The sequence below is a fragment of the Hemicordylus capensis genome, chromosome 2 (genome assembly GCF_027244095.1).
Source record: "Hemicordylus capensis ecotype Gifberg chromosome 2, rHemCap1.1.pri, whole genome shotgun sequence".
In the NCBI taxonomy this organism is placed as follows: Eukaryota; Metazoa; Chordata; class Lepidosauria; order Squamata; family Cordylidae; genus Hemicordylus; species Hemicordylus capensis.
In genome coordinates, this window is record NC_069658.1 from 42,224,358 (window position 1) to 42,249,784 (window position 25,427).

Below are 25,427 nucleotides of genomic sequence, written 5' to 3' on the forward strand. Positions count from 1 at the left end.
TTCGTTAAAAGAAAACCCCAAGGCGGTTTACAAAAATTAAAACATACAATAAAAGCAATAAAAACATCAAGCAATAAAAACATCAAACTAAAAACATATAAAACAAGCATAAAAACAAGACAACAGATAACAGATAAAAACACAGAGAAGCCGCAGTAAAAACGATTATGCAAAAGCCTGGGTAAAAAGCCAAGTCTTTAAAAGCTTTCTAAAAGCCGTGATGGAGTCTGAGGAACGAATGGCCACTGGGAGAGCATTCCAGAGTCTAGGGGCAGCAACAGAGAAGGCCCTGTCCCGAGTGCATTAAAGCCGGGCCTCCCTCATTGTCGGCACCCGGAGCAGGGCCCCCTCAGATGTCCTTGTCAAGCGGGCAGCAACCCTTGGGAGCAGGTGGTCCCTCAAATACCCCGGGCCCAAACCGTTAAGGGCTTTAAAGGTCAAAACCAGCACCTTGAACTGGACCCGGAAATGAACCGGCAGCCAGTGCAGCTCTTTCAAAATGGGGGTGATATGTTCCCAACAGGCAGCTCTGGATAACACCCTCGCTGCCGCGTTTTGCACTAGCTGCAGTTTCCGGATACTCTTCAAGGGCAGCCCCACGTAGAGCGCGTTACAGTAATCCAGCCGCGATGTGACTAAGGCGTGGGTAACCGTGGCCAGATCTGCCTTCTCGAGAAAGGGACGCAGCTGGTGCACCAGCCGAAGCCGTGCAAAGGCACCCCTGGCCACCGCCTCCACCTGAGCTTCCAAAAGCAGAGCCGGGTCCAGTAGTACTCCCAAGCTGCATACTTGCTCCTTCAAGGGGAGTGCAACCCCATCCAGAACCGGTAAAATCTCCTCATCCCGATTGGCTCTCCTACTGACCAACAGTACCTCCGTCTTATCTGGATTCAATTTCAGTTTGTTAGCCCACATCCAATCCATCACGGCCTCCAGCCCCCAATTCAGGACATCCACCGCCTCCCTAGGATCAGATGACAAGGAGAGAGAGAGCTGAGTGTCATCCGCATATTGCTGACAACTCAGTCCAAATCCCCGGATGACCTCTCCCAGCGGCTTCATGTAGATGTTAAACAGCATGGGGGACAAGACCGATCCCTGCGGGACCCCACAGGCCAACGGCCACGGGGCCGAGCAGTAGTCCCCCAGCACCACCTTCTGGACCCTCCCCTCAAGAAAGGACTGGAACCACCGCAACACAGTGCCTCCGATTCCCATACTCGAGAGGCGGCCCAGGAGGATACCATGGTCGATGGTATCGAACGCCGCTGAGAGATCCAGCAGAACCAACAGGGACACACTCGCCCTGTCCAGTTCCCGGTGTAAGTCATCCACTAGAGCAACCAAGGCAGTCTCAGTCTCATACCCGGGGCGGAAGCCAGATTGAAAAGGGTCCAGATAATCCGTATCATCCAAGACCCTCTGCAGCTGGGACTCCACCACACGCTCCATCACCTGCCTAAAAAGGGAAGGTTAGACACAGGTCTATAGTGGTCTAGGTTGGAGGGATCAAGGGAGGGCTTTTTTAATAGTGGTCTTACCACCGCCTCCTTGAGGCACGATGGCATCCTGCCCTCCCTTAATGAAGCATTAACGATCACCTCCAGCCATCTGCCTGTCCCCTCCCTGGCAGCTTTTATTAGCCATGAAGGGCAAGGGTCAAGAGCGCACAAAGTCTCCCGCACACTGCCCAGAATCTTGTCCACATCCTCAGGCCGCACCAACCGAAAAGAATCCAACACAACGGGACCAGATGGTACCAAAGGCACATCTGCCGGAACTGCCAAAACTCTGGAGTCCAGGTCAGCACGGATGCAAGCGACTTTATCTGCAAAGTGACAGGCAAACCGGTCACAAGGAGCTGTAGATGACTCCTCCCCCATTGTCTGGGGGGGGTGGAGCAAGGTTTTCACCACACGAAACAGCTCTGTTTGTCTGCACTGAGCAGACGCAATGGAGACGGAGAAAAAGCATTTCTTCGCCGCCCCCACTGCCACGGCATAGTCCCTAAAATGGGCTCTAGCCCGTGTTTGGTCGGATTCGTGACGACTTTTCCTCCAGCGTCGCTCCAGCCGTCGCCCGAGTTGCTTCATCGCCCTAAGTTCCGAGGAAAACCAAGGAGCAGAACAGGCTCCACCAAGCCGGAGAGGGCGTTTATTAGCAACCATGTCAACAGCCCGGGCCATCTCTCCATTCCAGAGATCAACCAAGGCCTCAACAGGGTCACCAGCTCTGGACACTGGAAATATATTCTTTTCAGCCACATACTTGGCATTTAAGAACAAACATAAGTGATTTTGTATGAGCAGTGTAACAATGGAGGAAGGGGTTTTGTAATTCAGCTTCCGTAAGTTGTCAAACATGAAGATTCTAAAAGTTCAGTATTGGTTGGTTGACTGATTGATTAAGTGCCGTCAAGTCGGTGTCGACTCTTAGCGACCACATAGATAGATTCTATCCAGGATGATCTGTCTTCAACTGGCCATTAAGGGCTCTTAGTTGTGTATTCATTGCTGTCATAATTGAGTCCATCCACCTTGCAGCTGGTCATCCTGTTCTTCTCTTTCCTTTGACTTTTCCCAGCATCAACTTTCTCCCAGACTTCTCAGGGGAGCTGGATTTTCACATAATGTGTCCGAAGTATGATAGTTTAGGCCCAGGGCTACCCCGTGAGATTCATGGCTGAATGGGGATTTGAACTCTGGTCTGCCTGGACCTAGTCCAATGCTCTAAGCACTGCACCATGCTGGCTTTCATCTGTGTACCCAAAGTCGAAAGCTCCTGTTCTAGGTGATCTGACCTGAAATCCTGACTTACCCCTGAACTGAAAGAGTAGCTCTTGATAAGTAGCTATCATACTTCCTTTTGTAGTTCTTTGTCAACAAGTGTGTGGATAAGGGTGATCCAGTTGACATATTATACCCGGACTTATAAAAAGCTTTCGACAAAGTTTCTCATCAAAGACTCCTGAGAAAACTTAGCAGTCATGGGATAAGGGGACAAGTACATATGTGGATTGCTAACTGGCTGAAGGACAGGAAACAGAGGGTAGGGATAAATGGAGAGTTTTCACAATGGAGGGAAGTAAGAAGTGGGGTCCCCCAGGGATCTGTACTGGGACCGGTACTTTTTAATTTATTCATAAATGATCTGGACGTAGGGGTAAGCAGCGAGGTGGCCACATTTGCAGATGGTACCAAACTCTTCCGGTTAGTGAAATCCAAATGGATTGTGAGGAGCTCCAAAAGGAGCTCTCTAAACTGGGGGAGTGGGCGACAAAATGGCAAATGCGCTTCAATGTCGGCAAGTGTAAAGCGATGCACATTGGGACAAAAATCCCCAACTTCAGCCATACATTGATGGGATCTGAGCTGTCGGTGACTGATCAAGAGAGGGATCTTGGGGTTGTGGTGGACAGCTTGTTGAAAGTGTCAACTCAATGTGCGGCAGCTGTGAAAAAGGCCAGTTCCATGCTAGGGATCATTAGGAAGGAGGCTGAAAATAAAACGGCTAATATTATAATGCCCTTATACAAAACTATGGTGCGGACACACCTGGAGTACTGCTTACAGCTCTGGTAACCATATCTTAAGAAGGACATTGTAGAACTGGAAAAGGTGCAGAAGAGGGCAACCAAGATGATCAGGGGCCTAGAGCACCTTCCTTACGAGGCAAGACTACAACACCCGGGGATTTTTAGTTTAGAAAAAGGACGACTGCGGGGAGACATGATAGAGGTCTATAAAATCATGCATGGTGTGGAGAAAGTGGATAGAGAGAAATTCTTCTCCCTCTCACATCACACTAGAACCAGGGGTCATCCCATGAAATTGATTGTTGGGAAATTTAGGACCAGAAAACAGAAGTATTTTTTCACACAACGCATAATCAACTTATGGAATTCTTTGCCCCACAAGATGTGACAGCCAACAACCTGGATGGCTTTAAGAGGGGCTTGGATAACTTCATGGAGGAGAGGTCTATCAATGGCTACTAATTGGAGGGCTATAGGCCACCTCCAGCCTCAAAGGCAGGATGCCTCTTGAGTACCAGTTGCAGGGGAGTAACAGAATGAGAGAGGACATGCCCTCAACCCCTGCCTGTTGGCTTCCAGTGGCATCTGGTGGGCCACTGTGTGAAACAGGATGCTGGACTAGATGGGCCTTGGGCCTAATACAGCAGGGCTGTTCTTATGTTCTGTTTTCCGGCTGTCAGCGGACACGAATGATAAGATTCCTATATTCCTAGATTGTTTTATTTATCTATTTTATTTATTTAACATATTTTTATACTGCCCAAAACTTACATCTCTGGGCGGTTTACAACAAAATAAAAACAGAAAAAGTAAAACATTAGTTTTACTAATGTTTTACATTAGTTTTACTAAAGAAAAAGTTTAAAACATTACAACAATGCAAAAAATTTTAAACTATATATATGTTTAAAAAGCATCAAAACCATTAAAACAATATTAATTAAAAGCCTGGGTGAACCTATGTGTCTTTAAGGACTTTTTAAAAGCTGTCAGAGATGGGGAGGCTCTTATTTCACTAGGGAGCACATTCCAAAGCCTCGAGGCAGCAACGGAGAAGGCCCGTCCCTGAGTAGCCATCAGATGAGCTGGTGGCAGCTGCAGATGGACCTCTCCTGATGATCTCAATGGGCAGTGGGGTTCATGACAAAGAAGACATTCTCTTAAATACCCAGAGCCCAAGCTGTTTAGGGCTTTATAGGTTATAACCAACGCTCATATTTTGCTTGGAAACTTATTGGCAGCCAGTGTAGCTCCTTCAATATGGGAGTAATATGGTCTCTACGAGATTACCCAGAGACTAACCTGGCTGCCGCATTCTGGACCAACTGTAGTTTCCGGGCTACATACAAGGGCAGCCCACATAGAGCGTATTGCAGTAATCCAGTCTGGAGGTTACCAGCAGATGTACCACTGTTTTGAGGTCACTGTTGGCATTTCAGCTGAAGCTGATAGAAGGCACTTCTGGCCACCGCCTCAACCTGGGATGCCAGGGAGAGGCTTGGATTCAGAAGCACCCTCAGACTGCGTACCTGTTCCTTCGGGAGAAGTGTGACCTCATCTAGAACAGGCAGATCAAAGTTGTTTCTCGAGTTTCGACGCCGCACAATGAATACCTCCGTCTTATCTGGATTAAGCCTCAGTTTGTTATCCCTCATCCAACCCATCATCGACTCCAGGCAGGCATTTAGGGAGGTTATGCCCTCTCCTGATGATGATGACATGGAGAAATAGATTTGGTTGTCATCAGCATACTGATAGCACCCTGCACCACATCTCCTGATGATCTCTCCCAGCAGTTCCATGTAGTTGTTAAACAACATCGGAGACAATATGGAGCACACTATACAAAAGATCAGATTTTGAAGAAGAGGAGTCTCCAAATGACACCATCTGGAACCTGCCCGAGAGGTAGGAGCGGAACTACTGCAAAGCAGTGTCTCTCACTCCCAACCCCCTCAGACGCTCCAGAAGGATACTATGGTCGATAGTATTGAAAGCCACCAAGAGGTCAAAAAGGACCAACAGAGTCACACTTCCTCTGTCAATTGCCAATTGGAGATCATCCATCAGGCCGACCAAGGCAGTCTGCACCCCATAGCCAGCCCAAAAGCCAGTTTGAAATGAGTCAAGATAATCAGTTTCCTCCAAGACTATCTGGAGCTGGGAAGCCACCATCCTCTCATTACCTTGACCAGCCACGGAAGGTTGGAGACAGGCCTGTAGTTGCTCAGCTCTGAGGGATCCAAGGTAGGCTTCTTCAGAAGCGGCCTAATAATTGCCTCTTTAAGACAAGGAGGCATTTACCTTCCTTCAGTGATGCATTTATAATCTCTACCAGGCCTTCTACATCAACCTCACTGCCAGATAGCATAAGCCATGTCAGGCAAGAGTCAAGAGAACAGGTGGTAGGCTGCACAGTTCCAATAAGCTTGTCCACATCTTCAGGAGTCACAAACTGGAACTGATCCAACCTAATCACACAATAAGAGTTGCTGGACACCTCCACATCAGACACTGAAGTAATTGTGGAGACTGAGTCTAAGTCGGCCCGAATACAAGATTTTTTTCCACAAAGAAGTCATTAAATACGTCACAGTGGGTAACTGATGGTTCCAGATTCTGATTCAAGGGAGGACGGGCACATACTGGTCCTCTCACAACCTTGAACAACTCCGCCGGACGTGAACTTGCGGATGCATTATGGGCAGAAAAGAATCGCTTCTTTGCTGCACATATTGCCTGAGCATAGATATTCAAATGAGCTCTATATTGCAATCTGTCGGATTCAAGCCAAGTCTTTCTCCACTTGCGCTCCAGTCGTCTACCTCACTGCTTCAGCCCCCGTAGTTCTTCCGTATACCGAGGGGCCAGTTTTGAAGCAGGTCGGAGAGGACGCTTAGGAGCAATCATGTCTACTTCCCCAGTGAGTATGCTGTTCCAATTCTCCACCAGGGCATCAACAGGATCACCGGCAGAGCCAATACTAAATCCCTCTAAGGCTTCTTGGAATCCTATTGGATCCAATAACCTTCCCGGGCAGACCATCCTAAAAGATCCCTCACCCTTGCGAAGGTGGGAAGTGATTATGAGTCCAACCTTAACCAGATGGTGGTCCGTCCATGACAATGGGGAAATCACAGGATTCCCCACCCACGGACCACCACCATGATCAGAGTGAAAGACCAAATCAAGCGTGTGACCAGCAATGTGTGTCAGTCCCGAGACCACTTGAGATAGGCCCATAGTTGTCATGGTCACATGGCCTCTCCCTCTCCTGCAGGCAGGTATTCAGCAGCAGCAGCAACAGACAACCAACACCAGTCTCTCACCCTGGGGGCTGTCTGGGAAGCAGGTGGTCTCTCCCTCTGCTGCAGGGCTTCTGCTGCAGGGCGTCTCCCTCTGCCCACATGCCTTTCCAGCACCCCCTGTACATCTTTCCTGGCATCTCTGTTGGCTCCAGTTTTGTGGAAAAAACCCATGCCCACCGGAAATGGCAGAAACTTCATGAAGCTGGTTGTGCTGGCGCTCCCACCACTGCATGGCACTGGCTACACCACATCCTCATACATTTCCCTTTTTTTCCAGGTCATGCTTCCAAGTGCTAATTTCTTCTGCTATTTACAGCCCGCTGCCCAGGTGGCCAGGAAGGGGGAAAGAGGGCTGTGAGTGCTGCTGTGCGTTCCCAAGCATGGCATGGACACCTGGGCCGGGCCGGGTCGGCAAGGACGGCCTCGCCTCAATTCATTCATGCAAGAAAGAGAGGCAACAACAGCCGCCACCACGGCGGCTGCTGCTGTTCTTCCTAGTTGGTCCTGGAGAGGAACCAAGCATTCAACTCTTCAGCCGGCCTACCCAGTGCCTGCCCACCCTCTTGCTCGCTCTCCCCTCATGCGCCGGCTCCTGCTCACAGCACCACAGAGCGGCCCCCTCACTCTTTTCCTTCACACCCCCTTTCCTTCCCTCCACACTGCTCTTGAGTAAGATGAGAATTTAATAGTATGTTGCACATTAAAATTGTTGTAAAAGTAAACAAAATGTGGCAGGTTTATGGAGGAGAAGAAGATGTGTTTCAGCTTCAGTAAATACAGGCAAACTTCCTGACTACAGCCTCCATAGTGTTTAGTCCCACCAGACAGGTGGGGTGATTTTCACCCATCCCTCCTGCCCCCACCCCAAAGAGCTGTTAAGCAGGAAAAAATGTCCCTGAGGGTTGTGTGACTCTCAGTGACATATTTTCACATGTTAAAGAGCACTTCCAGGGAAGGAAAGAATGAAAAAAATCATCCCTCACTTGTGCCATGGGGCTCCATATTTATTTATTTATTTATTTATTTATTTGATTTTTATACCGCCTTTCCAAAATGGCTCAGGGCGGCTTACAATTAAATACTTAATGATGTGAAGGTGCTTTGCATACAGAGCCTCCACAGTGTTAGACAGGATACTGGTGACTGTTTTTAGGCGAATGTTTTGGATTTTCCCAAAACTGAGGCTGCATGCATGTTAATATTTGTTAAAGCTAACTTTTAATGCATTTTAAAGAAAAATTATATTGTGGGTTTGGGGTCTTGCGTAAGATGTTGGATTTTCTTCCAGAATTGGGAACATAATTGCTTTTTAATGGAGTTTCACAGAAATTCATATAGGAGAGGTCTAATACTGTTAAATGCTAGATTTTTTTAAAAGTTGTAGATGCTGAAAAAAAATCCAAATATTAATAAAATTCTCCTTCAAAGAAAGGAAGAAAGATTATTAGAATAAACAACAAATTATGGCCCACTTGGGAATGGAATGCATTCATTGTAAATGTTCATTGTCTGCTTCTTTATAGAGCAAGACTGTTTTTACAATTAAGAGTGCAGGTTTAAACCTGAGAAAATACTTTAGATAATAGTGCTATTTTTGGCATGAATTGCTACAAAAATTTTAAAAGCAAAACTGATACAGAATACAGTAAAAATGAATCCAAAAACCCATATTTTGCAATCTGTCATAGTTTTCCTACTCTACAGTGGGGCAATAGAATTTTAATATTCTAGAAATGGAGTGATTTAAGCATCAGTTTGTAAAACCAGCCAAAACCAAAACAGCATATGAATAGCATATTACTTTCCCTCTAATCACTATTTAAACTCTAATAAACAATGTCTAAGACAAAAGAAAGAATTCTCCAGTGCAATTGCATAAATACAACATAATATAAGGCTATAGGAACAAAGTTGGCACAACATACCATTTATTCAGTGGTTTATACTTTGCATATGCCAATGCTGGATGCTTCAGTGGAATAGGATAAAAATGGAATCTTTCTTTCTTTTTGTTCATGAGGAGCTCTGGAAATCTAAGATCAAGGCACATATGTAGAAATGCATGTTCTGTGCTGAAAGGGTGCTGAAAGGGTCAGACTTCATATTTGCAGGATCTACTTTCTTTTTGTGTTAAAAGTCCAGCAGCAGGCATCAGTCATAAAATCTAGGATAGAGTCATAAAATGTGTAGAATTAGTCTCAAAATGGTGGCTTAGACTAGAGCCTGGCTGGTCAGGATACAGATCCTATAGAAAACATTAATTAGTGTATAGCTATTGCATATGCTTACCAGCCACATGCTACCAAGCAATGCCATCTGTACGTGATATTGGGCCACTGTAGATGCATCATTCATTCAGACTGCAACTGTGCCAGAAACAGGGCATAAAGTGTGTGCAGAGTAGATAACTCAATCTGTGAGCACAACATCAGAATACATGTATAATCTAAGCATACACACTCATTCTTCCAGAAGAATGAGTGTGTATGCTTAGATTATACATGTATTCTGATGTATTCTGAATATCTTCCAGTATTCACCCATGATTGTGAAGATGGGGGATACTGGCTAACATCCTGACTAATGAAGCGTGTGTGCTTCGAGCCCCTGCAGGCACACAACGTTTGCCCTCGTGCTGTTTCCTAGGTCCTCTAGCATGTGCCCTGTTGCGGAAGAGGGCATAGAGTTCGGAGTATGAGCATCACTCAGAAGTATTGATGTTCTTGTACTAGGGATGTGCATGGTCTGGACTGGCACCGAGGGGGGGGTCTCCCTTTAAGGGTGGGGGGGTAGAACTTACCCCTCCCGCCGCTCTTCCCCCTCCGGCGCTATAGTTTTCAGCGAAGTTTTTGGGGCGGCAGCGTTCCTTGCTGCCTCCCCTGCCCCCGTCGTCGCCTGGCAGTCTTCCAAAGAGCAGTACACATGCGCGCGCCTGTCGCTGCCGTGTGCGCGCATGCTGCCTACGTCACACGCAGCGTGCGTGTGACGTAGGCGGCGCGCGCATGCGTACTGCTCTTCAGAAGACTGCCAGACGATGATGGGGGCAGGGGCGGCAGTGAGGAACACTGCCGCCCAAAAAACTTCGCTGAAAACTACAGCGCCGGAGAGGGAAGAGCGGCGGGAGGGGTAAGTTCTACCCCCCCGCCCTTAAAGGGAGACACCCCTCCTCGGTGCCGGACCGGTCCGGCTCCGAACCGGTCCGGAGGCCTCCAACATGGCCTCCGGACCGGTTCGTGCACATCCCTATCTTGTACAACACAGAAGCAGAGGAGGACTGGAAGAGTTACATCAGGGCTACTGCTGCATTTCAAGAGAGCCTAACACACACACTTTGTTAGAATGTCAGCCTGAAACTGGTCCCAAGGACAATCATTTAATCCATGGCAGAAACTCAGAATGTACAGACAACTCAAGAAAGTAAGCCACACCACAAACTACAGATCAGCATATACAAAGAATGTAGTAATGGGATTAATTAGGGTAGTGCTGATCTAGTTTGGTTTTATGATTGTGTGTGAGGGAAACGAGACCAGAGAGAGAGGAAGTGATTGTCTGGAAGAGAGGAGTTGGTTGAATGGTGATTCTTCCTACCTTTGTTAAGTGCTGGGTACGAGAGCTGGGTAGGGCAGTGCCATCCAACTCAGCTTCTCTTCCCAAGATGATCACTTCCTCAAACTCCAGCTTTGCTGTTTCCCTCACACACAGTCACAAAAGGGAGCACACACACAGCTTCTGAACTAGAGTGGAACATTTGTCCTACCCTAATTATAGTCATGTGAATTGTCTGAGTAAGTTAGATTTTCTATATGGGACAAGGTACTATCAATATTGCATTTGAAGGTGGGGGGACTTTCCTTAAGAATGTTAATATGTGTTTATTTTGATTTGTTTTGTAAAGTCATCCTGAAAGAATACATATTTAAACATGAGATAAAGTTGTATAAGATAAGCATTTTTCCAATCCAAGTCCAAATTATTATTCTCAAATCTATTTCCATTTCTTCAGAAAAGTGTTCCAGTTGTTACTGTACATTGTGAAAAGCTGATATGGTTTACCAAGCCTTTGGATAATGTTAATGAATGTTACTTCCTTCAACTCTGTTAATTCTCTCAGTGGGTTCTATCTTTTGATGAGTGCCAAATTTAACTATATTGGTAAAGTAGTAGTTTATGTGGCCATATTTTCCTCTTTCACCCTACACTTGAAGCATCATAAAACATGTTTTTATTGATTTCTAAATGCAGAGGAGGAAGCCCCCGCAAATAGCATTGTTGCAGAATATATGCAAGAGAAGCAGAAATATGAACAATTAAGGAAGCAGCAGCCAAAGAAAGGATCTTCTCGTGAAGATCAGGTAAATAATTCAGCAGAACCAGAATGATGTTTGTGAAAGTTGTAATTCAGTAGGTCAGGGTATCTGTTAATTTCTCTGGAGACTCTCTGAGGGCATTCCTAGGAACTGGAATGGCACGCATGCGTGCGCGCGCACACACACACACACACCCCATCAGTAGGCATTCCTTTCATGATGCAGTGCTCAAACTTGAGTTCTCTAGGGACAGAGAGCCCTTTGTCAACAAAGAACTCCGGGGACAGGTGCCATCCCAATGCTTGGAATGCCCTCTAGGTGTGTCATTTTAATACAGGTGGACCTAGTTATCTGCAGATGTTCCGTTCTGCCCTACAACCGCAGATAATGAAACTGCGGATAATGAGTCATTGGACTGATGGGAATTGAGGTGCTTAGGTTCCTGGAGGACCAAAAAGATCAGAAAATCAGAACAAAAAAGCAACATACCATGCTCTTCAGGTCTCTAGTTGTCCAGCAATGCCTCCCCAAACCCCCAATTCAGCCAATTTTCCATTTAAAATGGTTGATGAATTTATTTTTAACAGAATTGCCACACAGTGGCTCCTTTAAGCAAAATAGTGGCTGGAAGTGACCTCGAGGGTCATTTACAGCCACCTAGGAATGGTGGACATGTGGATCTTAACTCTTTGTTTTACCACATATACCGAGATCAGGTCTCCATTGCCCGACCATGGATATGCAAAACCGCAGGTGTCAGGACTGCATGTGATGAGGTCCACCTATGATAAGCCTGGGTACCGATCCCTCAAATGTAGTCTACATATAGGAAGTGTCCTACTGTACCTACATTCAGCATAACATGTGAATAACAGTATGTGAATAACTGTACCTGTGTTCATAGATTTTATGAGTGTTTAGCATAATTGTGTGAATAAGGCTAAGATCAGCTTATCAAGGATCCTTTAGGGGAAGATCAGTAGCAGATAAGTGTCCCTAAAAGACAACTTACCCAGTGCTAACAGTTGTCTCCTGCAATATGCAGCCACAGGGGATTTGTTGAATGTCTTCTAGGATATATATGCTCCATTCACACAAAGCACTAGTGAGGCCAAGTAAGCCTGTGACTAGCACAGACTGGATGAACTGACTGCACACCCTATAAAAGATACTAAAATCTTCTACAACAGATAGAGCTTCATTGGCAATGTGGAAAGAGTTCCCAGAAGGAAGAATGTTTTAAAACTACAGCTATAAATGAATGTTCTGCATGTGCACAAGCAGACAGGGACCCCAAACTATTATAATCATACTTACATTTTATGAAATATATCTGTAGCCTTCAGTGGAAGCAATAGCTATAAAATTCTATGAGGGGAAAGGTTAAACATTTGTTTAAAATTGCCCATTTGCCCATTTCTTTTGTGGGTTGGGTGGTTGGTAGCATCCATCATGCCCTACCACATAACCCACTTTGGTGTCCCTGGGAGCTACCCATGGGGAACAATGGGTCATTTCAGTTTTCCCCATATTTTCCTGTGGGCAGAATAAGGTGCACTCACAGAGTGTATTCACAAGTTTTGCAATGCAATTGGCAATGCAGTTTGCAATTCTGCCTTGAAAAACACTGCAGAAGCACACAGTAAAAGGGAATCTGTCCCTCCAGACACAGAATACACATTTCAAATATAGCCCAAAAATGGCTGGAAAAGAATCACTGACCCAGCATCCACTGCCAGCCACAATGCCTATGCTGCAGTAACATAATTGACACAAGTTCTCTCTCACACATAATTATGATTCTTTACTTCCTAGCATTGCAACAGCTACCACACCAGCACCCTTAGCAGCAAGCATAGTCATAAGCTCAATTAAAGCAAATTCCGCCACATTTTAACTGAGTACAGCTTGCAATGCAGATTGCAGAGCAGACCGGAGCAGTGAGTGAAGCACAAGTTAGTTGCAAGGCCAGACATGGAGTGCATCACAGCAGTCACCAAGAAATATTACACAAACACATATACATACATACATACACACACACACACAGTTGCCACTGTTAATTTTTTCCACAACACTATCTGACAAAACAAACCAGAACTCAAGGAAGGTAGGTACCCAAGTCTGCCACTGTCAATCTGCGATCCAGCAAAACCAGATAGTTATAGCAGCAACAGTGTAGCACATTATAATTAGTACTGAGAAAATAAAAACCACAAAATCAAACATTCCTTTCTCCTGTCCTGATGCATCCTTTTCTTCAAGAGAAGCATAGTATAAGGGTCTCCGAGTGCTTTTGAATTAATTTTGAATTTGAAATTCCCTCCTTTTGTGCTTCCCCCAGCCAATGGGGTCACAGTTATCCATGACAACGTTTGATTTGTAGGATAACAGGCCAACCAAGAAGCAAGGAGATCACAAGCCAATTGGAAGCCTGTGCCAGAAAATGAATCAGCAAGGTGGGGAAAGGCTCCAAAAATGGTGCGCAGAACATCGAAACATTTCAGTAGAAATGGGAATATTCTGCTCCAAGCTCAAAACAGGCCCTTTATTTTAAAGAGTGTTCTGTTTCAAGATCAAAACACTTGAAACAGCCCGTTTCCAGTTGAAACGTTTTGCCATCTAAATGTTCTGCACATGGATGGCTTCATTTCGTTCATTGTAAATGAGGAACATTTTCCATGTAGAGGACAATCAGGACACAGATGTCATTGCTGGAGCCGCATGGATTGAGGCATGTGGAATTGAATGATCTGTTATCTGATATGTAGAGAAAGACTTTATCTTGAAGAATCTGGATATCTCTTGTTAATATTTTGCTACATATTCATAAATAAGCATAGTATTAAAAAGTGAATTTGTTTTATTTATTTAATGAAACACATCATTGTACCTGTTGCATTACTGATCAGTTACAGTAGCTGTGTTGTTAAGAATAAGAGCATGTTGAACTGTTCTAATTTCCCGCAACTGTCTTTTTATTCCAGACATTGGCATTATTAGATAGTTTCAAATCAAAGCTAAACCAGGCAATAGCAGAAACTCCTGAAAATGAAGCATCTGAACCTGAAGTGGAGGATGATGAAGGATGGTAAGGAATTCTTATTGCTTGGGTTTGGACTGAGTTTGCAGGACCGGGAAAAACATATGATTAAAATGTTTATTCATCACTAAAGCAAAACATTTCAGTGGTCACTATTTAGAATGCATGTATGTGAGGTTTTGCCAGGTCAATCCAGTTTAACAATCTGAATTGTTCAGCCACCTCTTAAAGTTGGTTGAGGTTAAGAAACAGTTTACAGTTAGGTAGGAATGGAAGGGGGCCTGCTGAACTGGACAAACAAGAAAACCTCACAGCTTTTTACATCTACCTTGGACTATCATTGGCCAATGAGTAGGAGCAAGTGATATAGCATCAGTAAAAAAAATTATGTCTTAATGCAACAGAGTACTCTGTGACTTCTCTTGAGTAAAATATGAGTTATGTTTCTGTTTAGCATCCCCAAAATATGAAGTCTGTTATGTACTATGAGGTGTAAGAGTCCACAAAGTTATAGTCTGCCCATTCTGACAGCTCAATCCACAAACCTTTCGGGTTAGAGTAGACTAAAAGGAAGCTCATCTTTATTAGCTGCTCCTGCACTGATGCCAGTAACAGGATCAGTCAAGCAAGCACAAGAGGAGCCACTATTTGAAAGAGAAGTGTAGCAGAGGATTAGGCAATACTGTTTTTCTAGCTCCTACTGTCCTCTCCAGGACAAGAGAAGAAAGGTGAAGCCACTGGCTACTGCTTACATGGCATCTTGAGGAGCAAGGCTGGATCCTTAGCATAGATTCAGTGCTTCAAGAGGAGGTTCCTAGAAAGGCAAACCCAGTTGTAAAGCAGTCAGTTGGTAGCAGGTAACATTAGTTGGCATCAGGTAGCACCTTGGACAGCTCCAAGTTGTCAATTTGCTCTGACAATCTGAAGCCCTGCTGAATTCTTATATTCTCCCCCTGCCTGGCTACTTATTCTAATCTCCGCCCCTGTGGGATGCTTTGAGCTTTTTTCAAGGAGCACACCTTTTGCCTAGAGCAGGCCTGCACAACTCAAATGACCTGGTGGGCCGAAACCAACTGTGACTTGGTTCATGGGGGCCGAGGTCAATTCTTAGGGTGCTGATTATTAGAATAACACTTAATATCAATCAATCAATCAATTCTTAGGGTGCTGATTATTAGAGTAACACTTAATATCAATCAATCAATCAAATTAAAGTGAAATTAATTAAAAATGAATTTAATCACAATTTAACTTTTGATGTTCTGGCAGGTCAAGATTAATTTAAATTAATATGAAATAAGTTGAATTAAAATTCATTTTAATAATATAAATATTGTACAATCTGTACAAAATACATAGTAAAATGCATTGTTCTTCCTATCCACCTCTGCCAAATCATCACACGTAACATGGAACACTTTTAAGGAAAAAAAATATGAGAAGCTCTTCTCATAATTTTGGAAAAGAAGGGAGAAGGGAAAAGAAAGATGGAAAGGAAGGGGCAGGAGGTTTGGCGAGAGAGAGAGAGAGAGAGATGCACAGGCAAGGGTTCCTTGAGCAGTAGGAATGACCATCGCTACAGGCCCTGAGTTGCTATGGGAGCCGCCGCCACCGCTGCTGCCACTGCCCGGGGGAGAGGGAAGAAGGGCATGGCCCTTTCATTGTTGCCTTTCTGGGCTGCTGGCACTGAGAGCCTGTCTGGCTTGCCGCCAGACGACCCCACAAGGTTTCCTCCCATGGCTCTTTCCTTCCCTGTGCGGCCTCCAGTGTGGGTCGCAGCCGCCCACCACCATTTTTGTCCCCGTTTACCCCCGGAAGCAGCTACGGAAGTCTCGCCTCGCGCGAGATTTCCACCATACATTTAGAATGGCACGTCCATGAAATTATTACGGAGGTTTGGGTCAGGAGGGAGGGAGGTGGGCGGGCAGGTGGGGGACAAGCAGAATGGCCCCACGGGCCAAGAAAAAAGGCCTTGTGGGCCACATGTTGTGCAGGCCTGGCCTAGAGTCTTACACTGTCACCACACAGTTACGTCCAACTGGGTGTGCTGTAGTTTTGCCCAGGTGTGGGGTGCATGAAGGTAGGTCTCTTCTGCTCCTCAAATGGTTCTAACTCAGGGGGCTCCATTTTATAGAGAATTAAGGTGACTAGGTCTTTCACTAATGTCAGGATCCATGCCTGACACATCCGTAGCCCATGTCACCAGACCCCATGGCCCTGCATGACTTTTAGGCACTTCTTTTTCTGAATCTGTGCTTGAATACTAGGCCATGACAATGACTAGAACTGAAAATGATACCTTAGTAGAAATGTTATTTGCAGCAGCTCTTGAGTATCATGCCATTGTATCATACACACACACACACACACACACACACACACACACGTATGAAAACCGCTTTGGAAACTTTTGTTGAAACAACAAACAAATATTTATATGCTGCTTTTCGACAAAAGTTCCCAGAGAAAACAATAATAAATTAAAGAAATGGATCCCTGTCCCCAAAGGGCTCACAGTCTAAAAAGAAACAGCAGCAGGTAGACACCAGCAGCTGCCACTGGAGGGATGCTGTGCTGGGGCTGGATAGAGCCCGTAGCTCCTGCCCTGCTAAATATAGGAGAATCACCACTTTAAAAGGTGCCTCTTTGCTCAGTTAGCAGGGTATATAAATATTGGTTGCATTCGTCATATTCGTTTCGAAATAAGCTGCGTTGATTTCTTAGGAACCTATTTTCACAAGATGCTCTCGCACGGCAAGATGGTGCACATACAAAGAGCAGTAACACTTACGCACTCCATTTTTGCCACCTACTTCCTTTGCTGTGTTCCTCTGTTCTGCCAAACTGCATGGTGTTTCATAATCTTATAAGAGCTTTAAAAGCAGTTTTAAGGTTCTGTAGAAGGAACTGATAAATAGGCAATGACTAAAATGTACTTGTATATATGGTGCATAACCAATGCACTTAGGCTTCATTGAGTTTAAGTATTAAGCATGTCTGTTTAGATGGGTTCAGCTTGAGATGCAAGCCTAAACTTGGAATTAAATTTCATTGGAAGTCAGCAGATCTTGTTTCCAAGTATATGCATGCATTGAGCTGTTGGTCATCTTGATTCCAAAGTTATCTGATTCAGTTGGGCTGTGGTCATAGGAAGCTGCCTTTTCTTGAGTCAGACCATTAATCCATTTAGCTCAGTATTATCCACACTGACTGGCAGCAGCTTTCTAGTTTTTCAGATGCGGTCTTTACCTGTTCTACTTAGAGATATCAGGGATTAAATCTTCTGGGATTTTCTAAATGCAAAGCATATTCTCTTCCATTGAGCTGTAGCTCCTTCCTGAGGACTTAATTCTGTAGTCCGAATGATATAAATTTTCATTCCTCCTATATTCTCCTTTTCTGATGCTGTGGCTACATTCACACATAATGGCCAAATCAGTTTGGCTGTCAGGGCTGTGCCTCTGACTTATGCATTCCTCTCTCCTGCTTTCTTGCATTCCAGTGCTCTCTCTCACTTCCTGTTTTGGGCAAACCATAGCTTGTGGCTCGTCTAAATCAAACATACCATGGTTACCACAAACTATATTTTGCCTGCAAACAAGAATTAGAAACCATGCTTTTATGAGGCTTTCTAGTTCTAGTGTTGGTAAACTCTAATTTGCCCAATTTGAGGCAAATCCTAATGATCAAACTATGGCTTAGGATACCCTTACCTTCCTTACTTCCTATGCCCTTACCTTCCTTACAGGAAGTAGGGCAGAATTTGGAATACAGAAAGAGACGCAGTCCTGATGACCAAACTATGGCTTGACCATTATGTTTGAATTTACTAGGGGAATTGTGCCTCTGTTTGCCAAGTTGGCATGCTTTGGAGAGCCATGATGCCCAGTTTTAAGGATGTGCACAGAACCGCTGAGCTGCGGTCTGGCACTGGGGTGAGGGTTCCTTTAAGGGCAGGGAGAGGGTGTACTTACCCCTCCTGCCACTTTCCCCCCGCCGGTGCGTGTTTTTTTGCAAGCATTTAGGGTGTCAGGATACCTCCCTGCCACCACTTTCCCCTCTTGGCAGCAAAAGGCTTCAGCGAGGGCCGGCAGGGGAAAAGCGGTGGGAGGGGTAAGTACACCCTCCCCCCACCCTTAAAGGAACACACACACCCCCACAGCGTTGAACCACAAACTGCCCCATGTTCAGACCAGTCTGGAAGCCTGTAGAATGGCCTCCGCACCAGTCCGTGCACATCACTACCGTTTCACAAAGGCTATTTTTACAAGAACAAACATATAACTAGTCATTTTTTCAACATTCAAATGTACTGTAACATTTGAAATGTCTGTTTCCTAATATAAAAGGCTACAGTTTGTGCTAACATAATCCCCTTCCCAAATACTATTTAAAAGTCAAAAGAAAATCATATTAAGTATTTACTGAAAGGCAAAACACGTAGGTGATGCTAGAGATATAAGGCCTTGGGCTGACATGTTAAGAATAACACTTCTTGCCTCTGTACGCATCATGTGCAAAGGACACAGATTTCCTTCCACAGTTGTCCTTGAGGCCTTGCTAGTCAAAATATGCTTATGTTTGTTACTGGCTAGCAAGAAAGATGACAAAAGACCCGTGGATATAATTAAATGTGCTATACAATTTATAACTGTTTTCATTAAGTTATTGAGTTGTAGCATATTTGTGTGGTAGCAGTAAGGAAGACAGGTCATTCATTAGTTCAATTATTTGCAACTACTGTGGAAATCTTTAAAGCATTTGCATTTTGTGCACTTAAGGATTCTTGATTGTACAGTAGACCTCATCTCAAGTTTGTCTCTGTGTATGTGATTTATTATTACTTTCTTGACCGTCATCATATTCAGTTGGTTGCTGAACTAACTTTTGTTCTGCCACCACAAATAGTGCATGGAGATTTAAATTTAATTTGCAACAATAATCCATTTTTAATATAAATGATTTTCTTAACTCTGTTTAACAAATTAGGTTTTCAAATGGCTGAACTAAAAGTATTATTGAGCAGAAACTATCAACAATTCAGCTGAAACCATTAATGGTTGTACTGATAATGTTTACAACTATGCTAGAATTGAACCATGAAACTGTATGCTGCTTCTTTAAGATTGTGGAATTTGTGCTACACAGTGAGTTCATTCTCATGACCAGCCCTTTCTGGGTAAGAGAGGATTAACCAGGGTACAGGGGCTCATCTGGAGCCTCAGAACCCTCCCCTTCCCAGCACCTGTCAAGCTGGGCTACCCAGCTTTTCTACCCTGCCCTTACCCAAGGTAAGACAGAAATGTCTGCTGTCCTACCTTTGTTTGTGGTTGTATGGGTGCCTACAGTGGCTTCTGCAGTTCCCAAAGCCAGTGACTATAGAGTGCTGTGGCTTGCAAGGCCAGGGGGAGAAGTCCTCATGCACTGATGTGGGATATCTCTCTGCTTCCTGTGCAATGCATTATAGGATACTGGAAAACGTCCTCCTCCCAGTCCCAGCTCTGCCGATCACCATCATGCCAGTTGTCTAGGTGCGTGATCGGCAGAGCTGAAAGGAACCTTAAATTGTCTGGGAGGAGACAGCTAGGAGCCTGCCTCCCCACCAGCCTACCCCAATTTGGTCATGTGAATAACCTTAATTGTTGCTAAACTCTTGAACATTCACACACACGAGGGGCTTTGCACATTCCCCTCAAGAAATTATATTGTTGCTTCTGTTTTACTGAAAATATATAGGATTACATTATGGCTGGATAGCGAAGCTTTTAATATAGAGTCCTGCTTTATAAACTAACCTGTAAACTGAGGTTGCTGTGTGCATTTTCTCACCCCTTTTGCTCACCTAATTGAAAGGTTGTAACTTCACCTAGTTGAGTGGTGATATGTTTGTGTCAGGGCAGTTCATGTGTAAAGGTGTGTGTCAGAACATGGTGTGGGTTTTTTATACAACCATGTAACCCTAGAAAATCTGCAGGATCTGAGGACCTGCTTGAATCCTGGGATTCTCAGCTGGATGAGAGAGGTGCACCTTTCAGTTTCTGCTTGTTGCAGTGGGAATAGGGAGGGCGCACACAAGCCTGAGGCCTTCTCCCAGGGACAAAGAAGCTTCTGAATAGCCTAGGTGTGGATAATTGCATAAGTAACTCCACATACCCGTGGAACTTAGAATTGTTTTCTGTAATAACAATAATTTACACATGAATCAGCACATGCAGCACATTGCAAGCCATTTTTAAAGTCAGAGGAGCTTCAAAGGCAATTTGCAATACTGCACAAGGTGGGCAACTAGTAATCATCATCATCAACAACAACAAAATGCTTAAATTCTACTAAGCATAAACAAGAGGAAGGCATTGAAAGATGATGTAAAAAAACTGGTGACGTTTTAGAATATTTCCTAATTTGCTGTTCTGTTTCAAGAATGTTCTTCTTTCAAAACAGAAGATGGCTTCTCTCTCTCTCTCTTTTATTTTAAACTTTCTGACTCTCTATAGAAGAAGACACACAGACTAGGTTTATCTCTAAACAACGGCTTGTTTATTTATTTATTTGACATATTTCTATCCCGCCCAAAATGCAAGTCTCTGGGCAGTTTACAACAAAACAATAAAAACAACAAATAAAAAGGTCAAAATATTACAATTTACAATTTAAAAGGGGTAAAACTATTAAAAATCAAACAATTAAAACATTATCTAATTAATTATTTTAGGTCAGAGATTCTCAACAGAGGGTACTAGTACCCCTAGAGGTACTTATAGGGCTCTGAGGGGATATTCAGAGCCACCCTGCCTCCCCATACTGCAGCTGCACTATTTGTTCTCCATCTGAGGATCGCCAGCTTGAATTTGACACATCCTCAAAACTATGCCTGCTGCAGAAGAGAGGGAGGTGGGTGAAGACTCTGCTCCTGATGGGATGGCTAGGTGCGAAGCTCAGTGTACCCCTCCCCTCAGCCTGACAGGCTTCAGAAAATCAGCGCTGAGTACCCCCACTGAAATTAATAGGTATTTATTTATGTATTTATTTATTTGATTTCTATACCTCCCTTCCAAAAATGGCTCAGGGCGGTTTACACAAAGAAATAACAAACAAATAAATTTGTGACCCCAAAGGGCTCACAATCTAAAAAGAAACATAAGATAGACACCAGCAACAGTCACTGGAGGAACTGTGCTGGGGGTGGATAGGGCCAGTTACTCTTCCCCTGCTAAATAAAGAGAATTACCACTTTAAAAGGTGCCTCTTTGCCAAGTTAGCAGGGGTACTTGTCCCATTAATGGTACTTGTCCCATTAATTTCAATATAGCTCCTTAAAATTAACTTACTGTGGATGTGAGCTGGTGAATGTAGTAGCCTGTCTCCCTAACATTTAAATTTGTATTTTTAAATGCATATATTTGTATGTGTACACACACACAAATGTTAGAGTTATGAGACGGGCCACTCGAGTCACTGGCTTATATGCAGATTAAGTTACTCATGAAATATACACATACAAAATCTCTATGGGGTACATGAGCTGAAGGTTTGCGAAAGACGGGTACATTCCTTTAAAAGGTTTGGGAACCCCTGGTTTAGGTTATTACAAACAAGTCATGATGGATTTCCAGTTTGGGTACTCCTCCCTCTTCCACACATGGAGAGTGAAAGCTTTCACACTTTCAAACAAGCCACAGTTTCCTGTTAAATACAAATTCAGGAAATTGTGTTTTATTCTAACAGTGGCTAGTTCGAACTGTTTGATTCAGATGTGATGGGAAACCGCAGTTTATTCAAATCTGAAATAGGAATATTTTAATCCTCTCCCCTCGTGAATAAAGGCGGAGGAAGGGAACTGGATCTAAGAAAATAAGAAACAAAGAAAACCTGCAAAAGGAAAGGACCATCAGTAAAGAACAGCAACTTTGCAACACACTGAACAATTTAAAATAATAACAAAAACGTCTTCTACAGTACCTGTGAATGCTTTCCTATTGTTTTGTTTTTTTACTTTGCATTGGTACAGCTCTCATGCCTGCCATTGAAGTCCCACTGGGCACCCTTGAACATGGCTGAAAGGGCTTTCTGCATTGTAGTCTTAAACACTTTTACACATCCTGCTAGAAGCTGGTCTGTGACTGCTTAGTTTCTGTCCGAGTGAATTTTTGTATTGCAACAGGTCCTGCAGGCCAGAGCTTTGTTCTCACAGGGGATTTCTGATCTCCTCTAAGAATGAATGAATGAATGAGTTGGTTGATTAGTCAGCTGCCCATATCAAAACAATTTTTAAACAATCAAAATAAAATGGCATAACTTACACTGATTAATTGATTAAGTGCTGTCCAGTCAGTGTCGACCCTTAGCAACCACATAGATAGATTCTCTCCAGGATGATCTGTCTTCAACTTGGCCTTTAAGGGGTCTCAGTGGTGCAGTCACTGCTGTCATAATCGAGTCCATCCACCTTGCTGCTGGTTGTCGTCGTCTTCTCTTTCCTTCAACTTTTACCAGCATTATGGACTTCTCAAGGGAGCTTGGTTTTCGCATAATGTGTCCTAAGCATGATAGTTTGAACCTGGTCATTTGTGCCTTGATTGAACATTCTGAATTGATTTGTTTTATGATCCATTTGTTTGTTTTCCTGGCTGTCCATGGTATCCTCAAAAGTCTTCTCCAGCAAAAGTTTTCTCCATGTTCAAAAGCATCAAAACTTTTTCTATCTTGCTTCTTCAAAGTCCAGCTTTCGCATACATAGAGTGTCACATACAATCACAAAAATAACAAAAAGGCATAAAATTCCCATTTAATATCCTCAGATTTCAGAATCTCTTTGACAAACAACCCCAATGGACTCCAAATAGTTTTCTCTTAAAAGTGAGGCCTTAACACCAGAAATGGCCAACCTCTCTGTGACATATAGATGTATTCCCTGCCGTTAGATGCGTCACCTTTTCTTTTATGTTACAATATTTCATTTTCTTTAAATAAGGTGCCAAATATTATTCTCTAATGTAGGCATACTATAAAAATATAGTGAGCCAGGGCTTCCAAAACTGCAGCCCACATACACATAATCTATCTTGCAACAGTATATCCCAGTAACATTCAAACTTAATTGTTAAGTCCATCTGTTCAGAGCGGAGTCAGATGTAAGCTTTTCATATAAGAGATTTGTGTAAGATATTCAATTTTTATATGAAACAAAAAATATTTTTCAGTTTGATGCTGAGATTTTGCACCTAGCAACCATCATACACTTGAAGATGCAAGGGCAGCCATATCCGACTGTGCTCCCATATCTTATGCTCATTGTTTAAAATATTTCCTTGAGGCACTTCCAAGGGTACTCACAGCCTGTACTCAAAATCCATTATGCAATACTAAGTTTGTAAATCTTTGAAACCAAAGATTCTCCACAACAGGCATGCTAGGCTCCCTAAATCATGCCTAGAGGAGCAGGTCTTGGTCCATCTGGATTATCCTAGCCCAATAATTAAACAGCCTAATATGTATTACACTTAAAATAGCTTCATGTTCAATGCCAAACTTCACTCTAATTAAATATGCCAGGGTATATTTTAATACTCCCCAAATCATACACAGTATTCTCCTCTGAGAGAAAACTTTCACATATGTAATGGAGAATGTCCCAGCCCATGATGAAATTCCTCTACTCATGGAAAAGAATGGGAAGCTCTTATGTACTCTTCTGTTTAAAACCGTGAACTTAATGCATTTGCATAAAGTTCAGTAAATAAAACTAGCCATAATTTATGTGGAAATGTCTTTCCAAACTTACAGTTTTCACTATCACTCTCTCATATGTAACTATCTACACTAACTATATCTCCTAGGTCTAGGGCTGGTTTAGACATCATGTAGCACTAAACCATGCTTGACCCTTAGATTTGTGCAGTCACTCACTCCTTCGTTAGTTATGATTCTCTCCCTTCCTCTTGGTTGTGGCTAACCATAATTTGATATTCTGTACAAATTGTTCTTGCCCTACAAGACAACATTGGGGACCAGGATCCAACCTAGAGTCGACAGGTCCAGTTGCTGGAAAAAAATGGAAATCTATCACCCAAAAAAGTAGAAATAGAAGATGCTTTTTTTAAAAAAAAGTATCCAAAAGGTCCCATTTTGCATACAATATGCTTGTGTTTATTGGTATTATAGATGCATATTTTGATAAAAAATTGACAATTTGAGAATAAATACAGCTCACCACTGTGAAGCTGATGACCAGGTGGGCTGTATGTCTGCTCAGTCTGCTGTCTAGGTGCATCTCCCTTCGGGGAATAGAGGTGCTACATATTTAGCTTCCTTACACTTTGTAAAGTTTAGGATAGCTTTCACTAGGGCCCGTATGAATGTGCTGCCTTCAGCCCTTTTGGGAAAAAGATTTAATAAGAGATCGTCAGATTTTGGCCTATGCCCTTGTGGTACAGGCCTCCCTGAAACAATTTCTCATGTGCTGTTATATTGCTCCCTTTATTCTGATACTAGGAAAGAACGCATATTCCCTCTGTTAGAGCAATTCCCAGGAAGAGCTGACTCCTTTTATTTGAATTTCTGTCTTGAGGATCAAGATAATGAGGTTACTAAGGTGTGGCAAAATTCTTTTATGTCGCTATTAGACTAAGATCTTGTTTAAGATCTAATTCTTAGGAGCTATTGTTTTGTCCTGATCATTATGTATTATATTACTGCTGGCATATTTTGCTTTTAATCTTGTTTTAATCTTTGTATGTTCTTTGTATGGCCTATGGCTGTAATAAATTGATTTAAGACATGTAGAGCCAGTGTGGTGTAGTCTAGGTGCAGAGTTCTCAAGGCCCCTGCTTCTTAACCATAAATTCCTCACCTGGTTAGGTTTACCACTCCATCCTCCTCTCCAAGGGTCACCCAGCCTGCTCTCCCCAGCCAGCAACTTCACCTCTTGGCTCGAGACAGGGCAGCCAGCCTCTTTGCATGTTGGCAGAGTGGTGTGTGCATGGTTTCCCACTCGCTTGCTGTTCTCTGCAACTTCAAACATTTATATACAGCTTTTTAACAGAAGGTTTCACAGTGGTTTGCAAAGAAAAATAGAATTATCAGATGCTCCTCTGTCCCCAAAGGGGTCACAGTATAAAAAACACAAGGTAACACCAGCATCAGCCACTGAAGAAATGCTGTGCTGGGGTTGGATAGGACCAGTTGCTCTCCCCATGACAAACAGAAGAGATTCTCCACTTTAAAAGATGTCT

The 25,427-nt window shown here is 43.6% G+C and overlaps 1 protein-coding gene across 3 annotated transcripts in view; it reads left to right on the top strand.

Annotated features, from left to right (window-relative positions):
• Positions 1–25,427, top strand: part of CWC27 (CWC27 spliceosome associated cyclophilin) — a 175,671-nt gene that overhangs the window by 113,811 nt on the left and 36,433 nt on the right. For all 3 annotated transcript variants that reach the window (XM_053296184.1, XM_053296185.1, XM_053296186.1), the window contains exons 13-14: positions 11,089–11,198; positions 14,141–14,244. In XM_053296184.1, the coding sequence (XP_053152159.1) occupies positions 11,089–11,198; positions 14,141–14,244 (214 nt within the window). The remainder of the gene's footprint in view (positions 1–11,088; positions 11,199–14,140; positions 14,245–25,427) is intronic.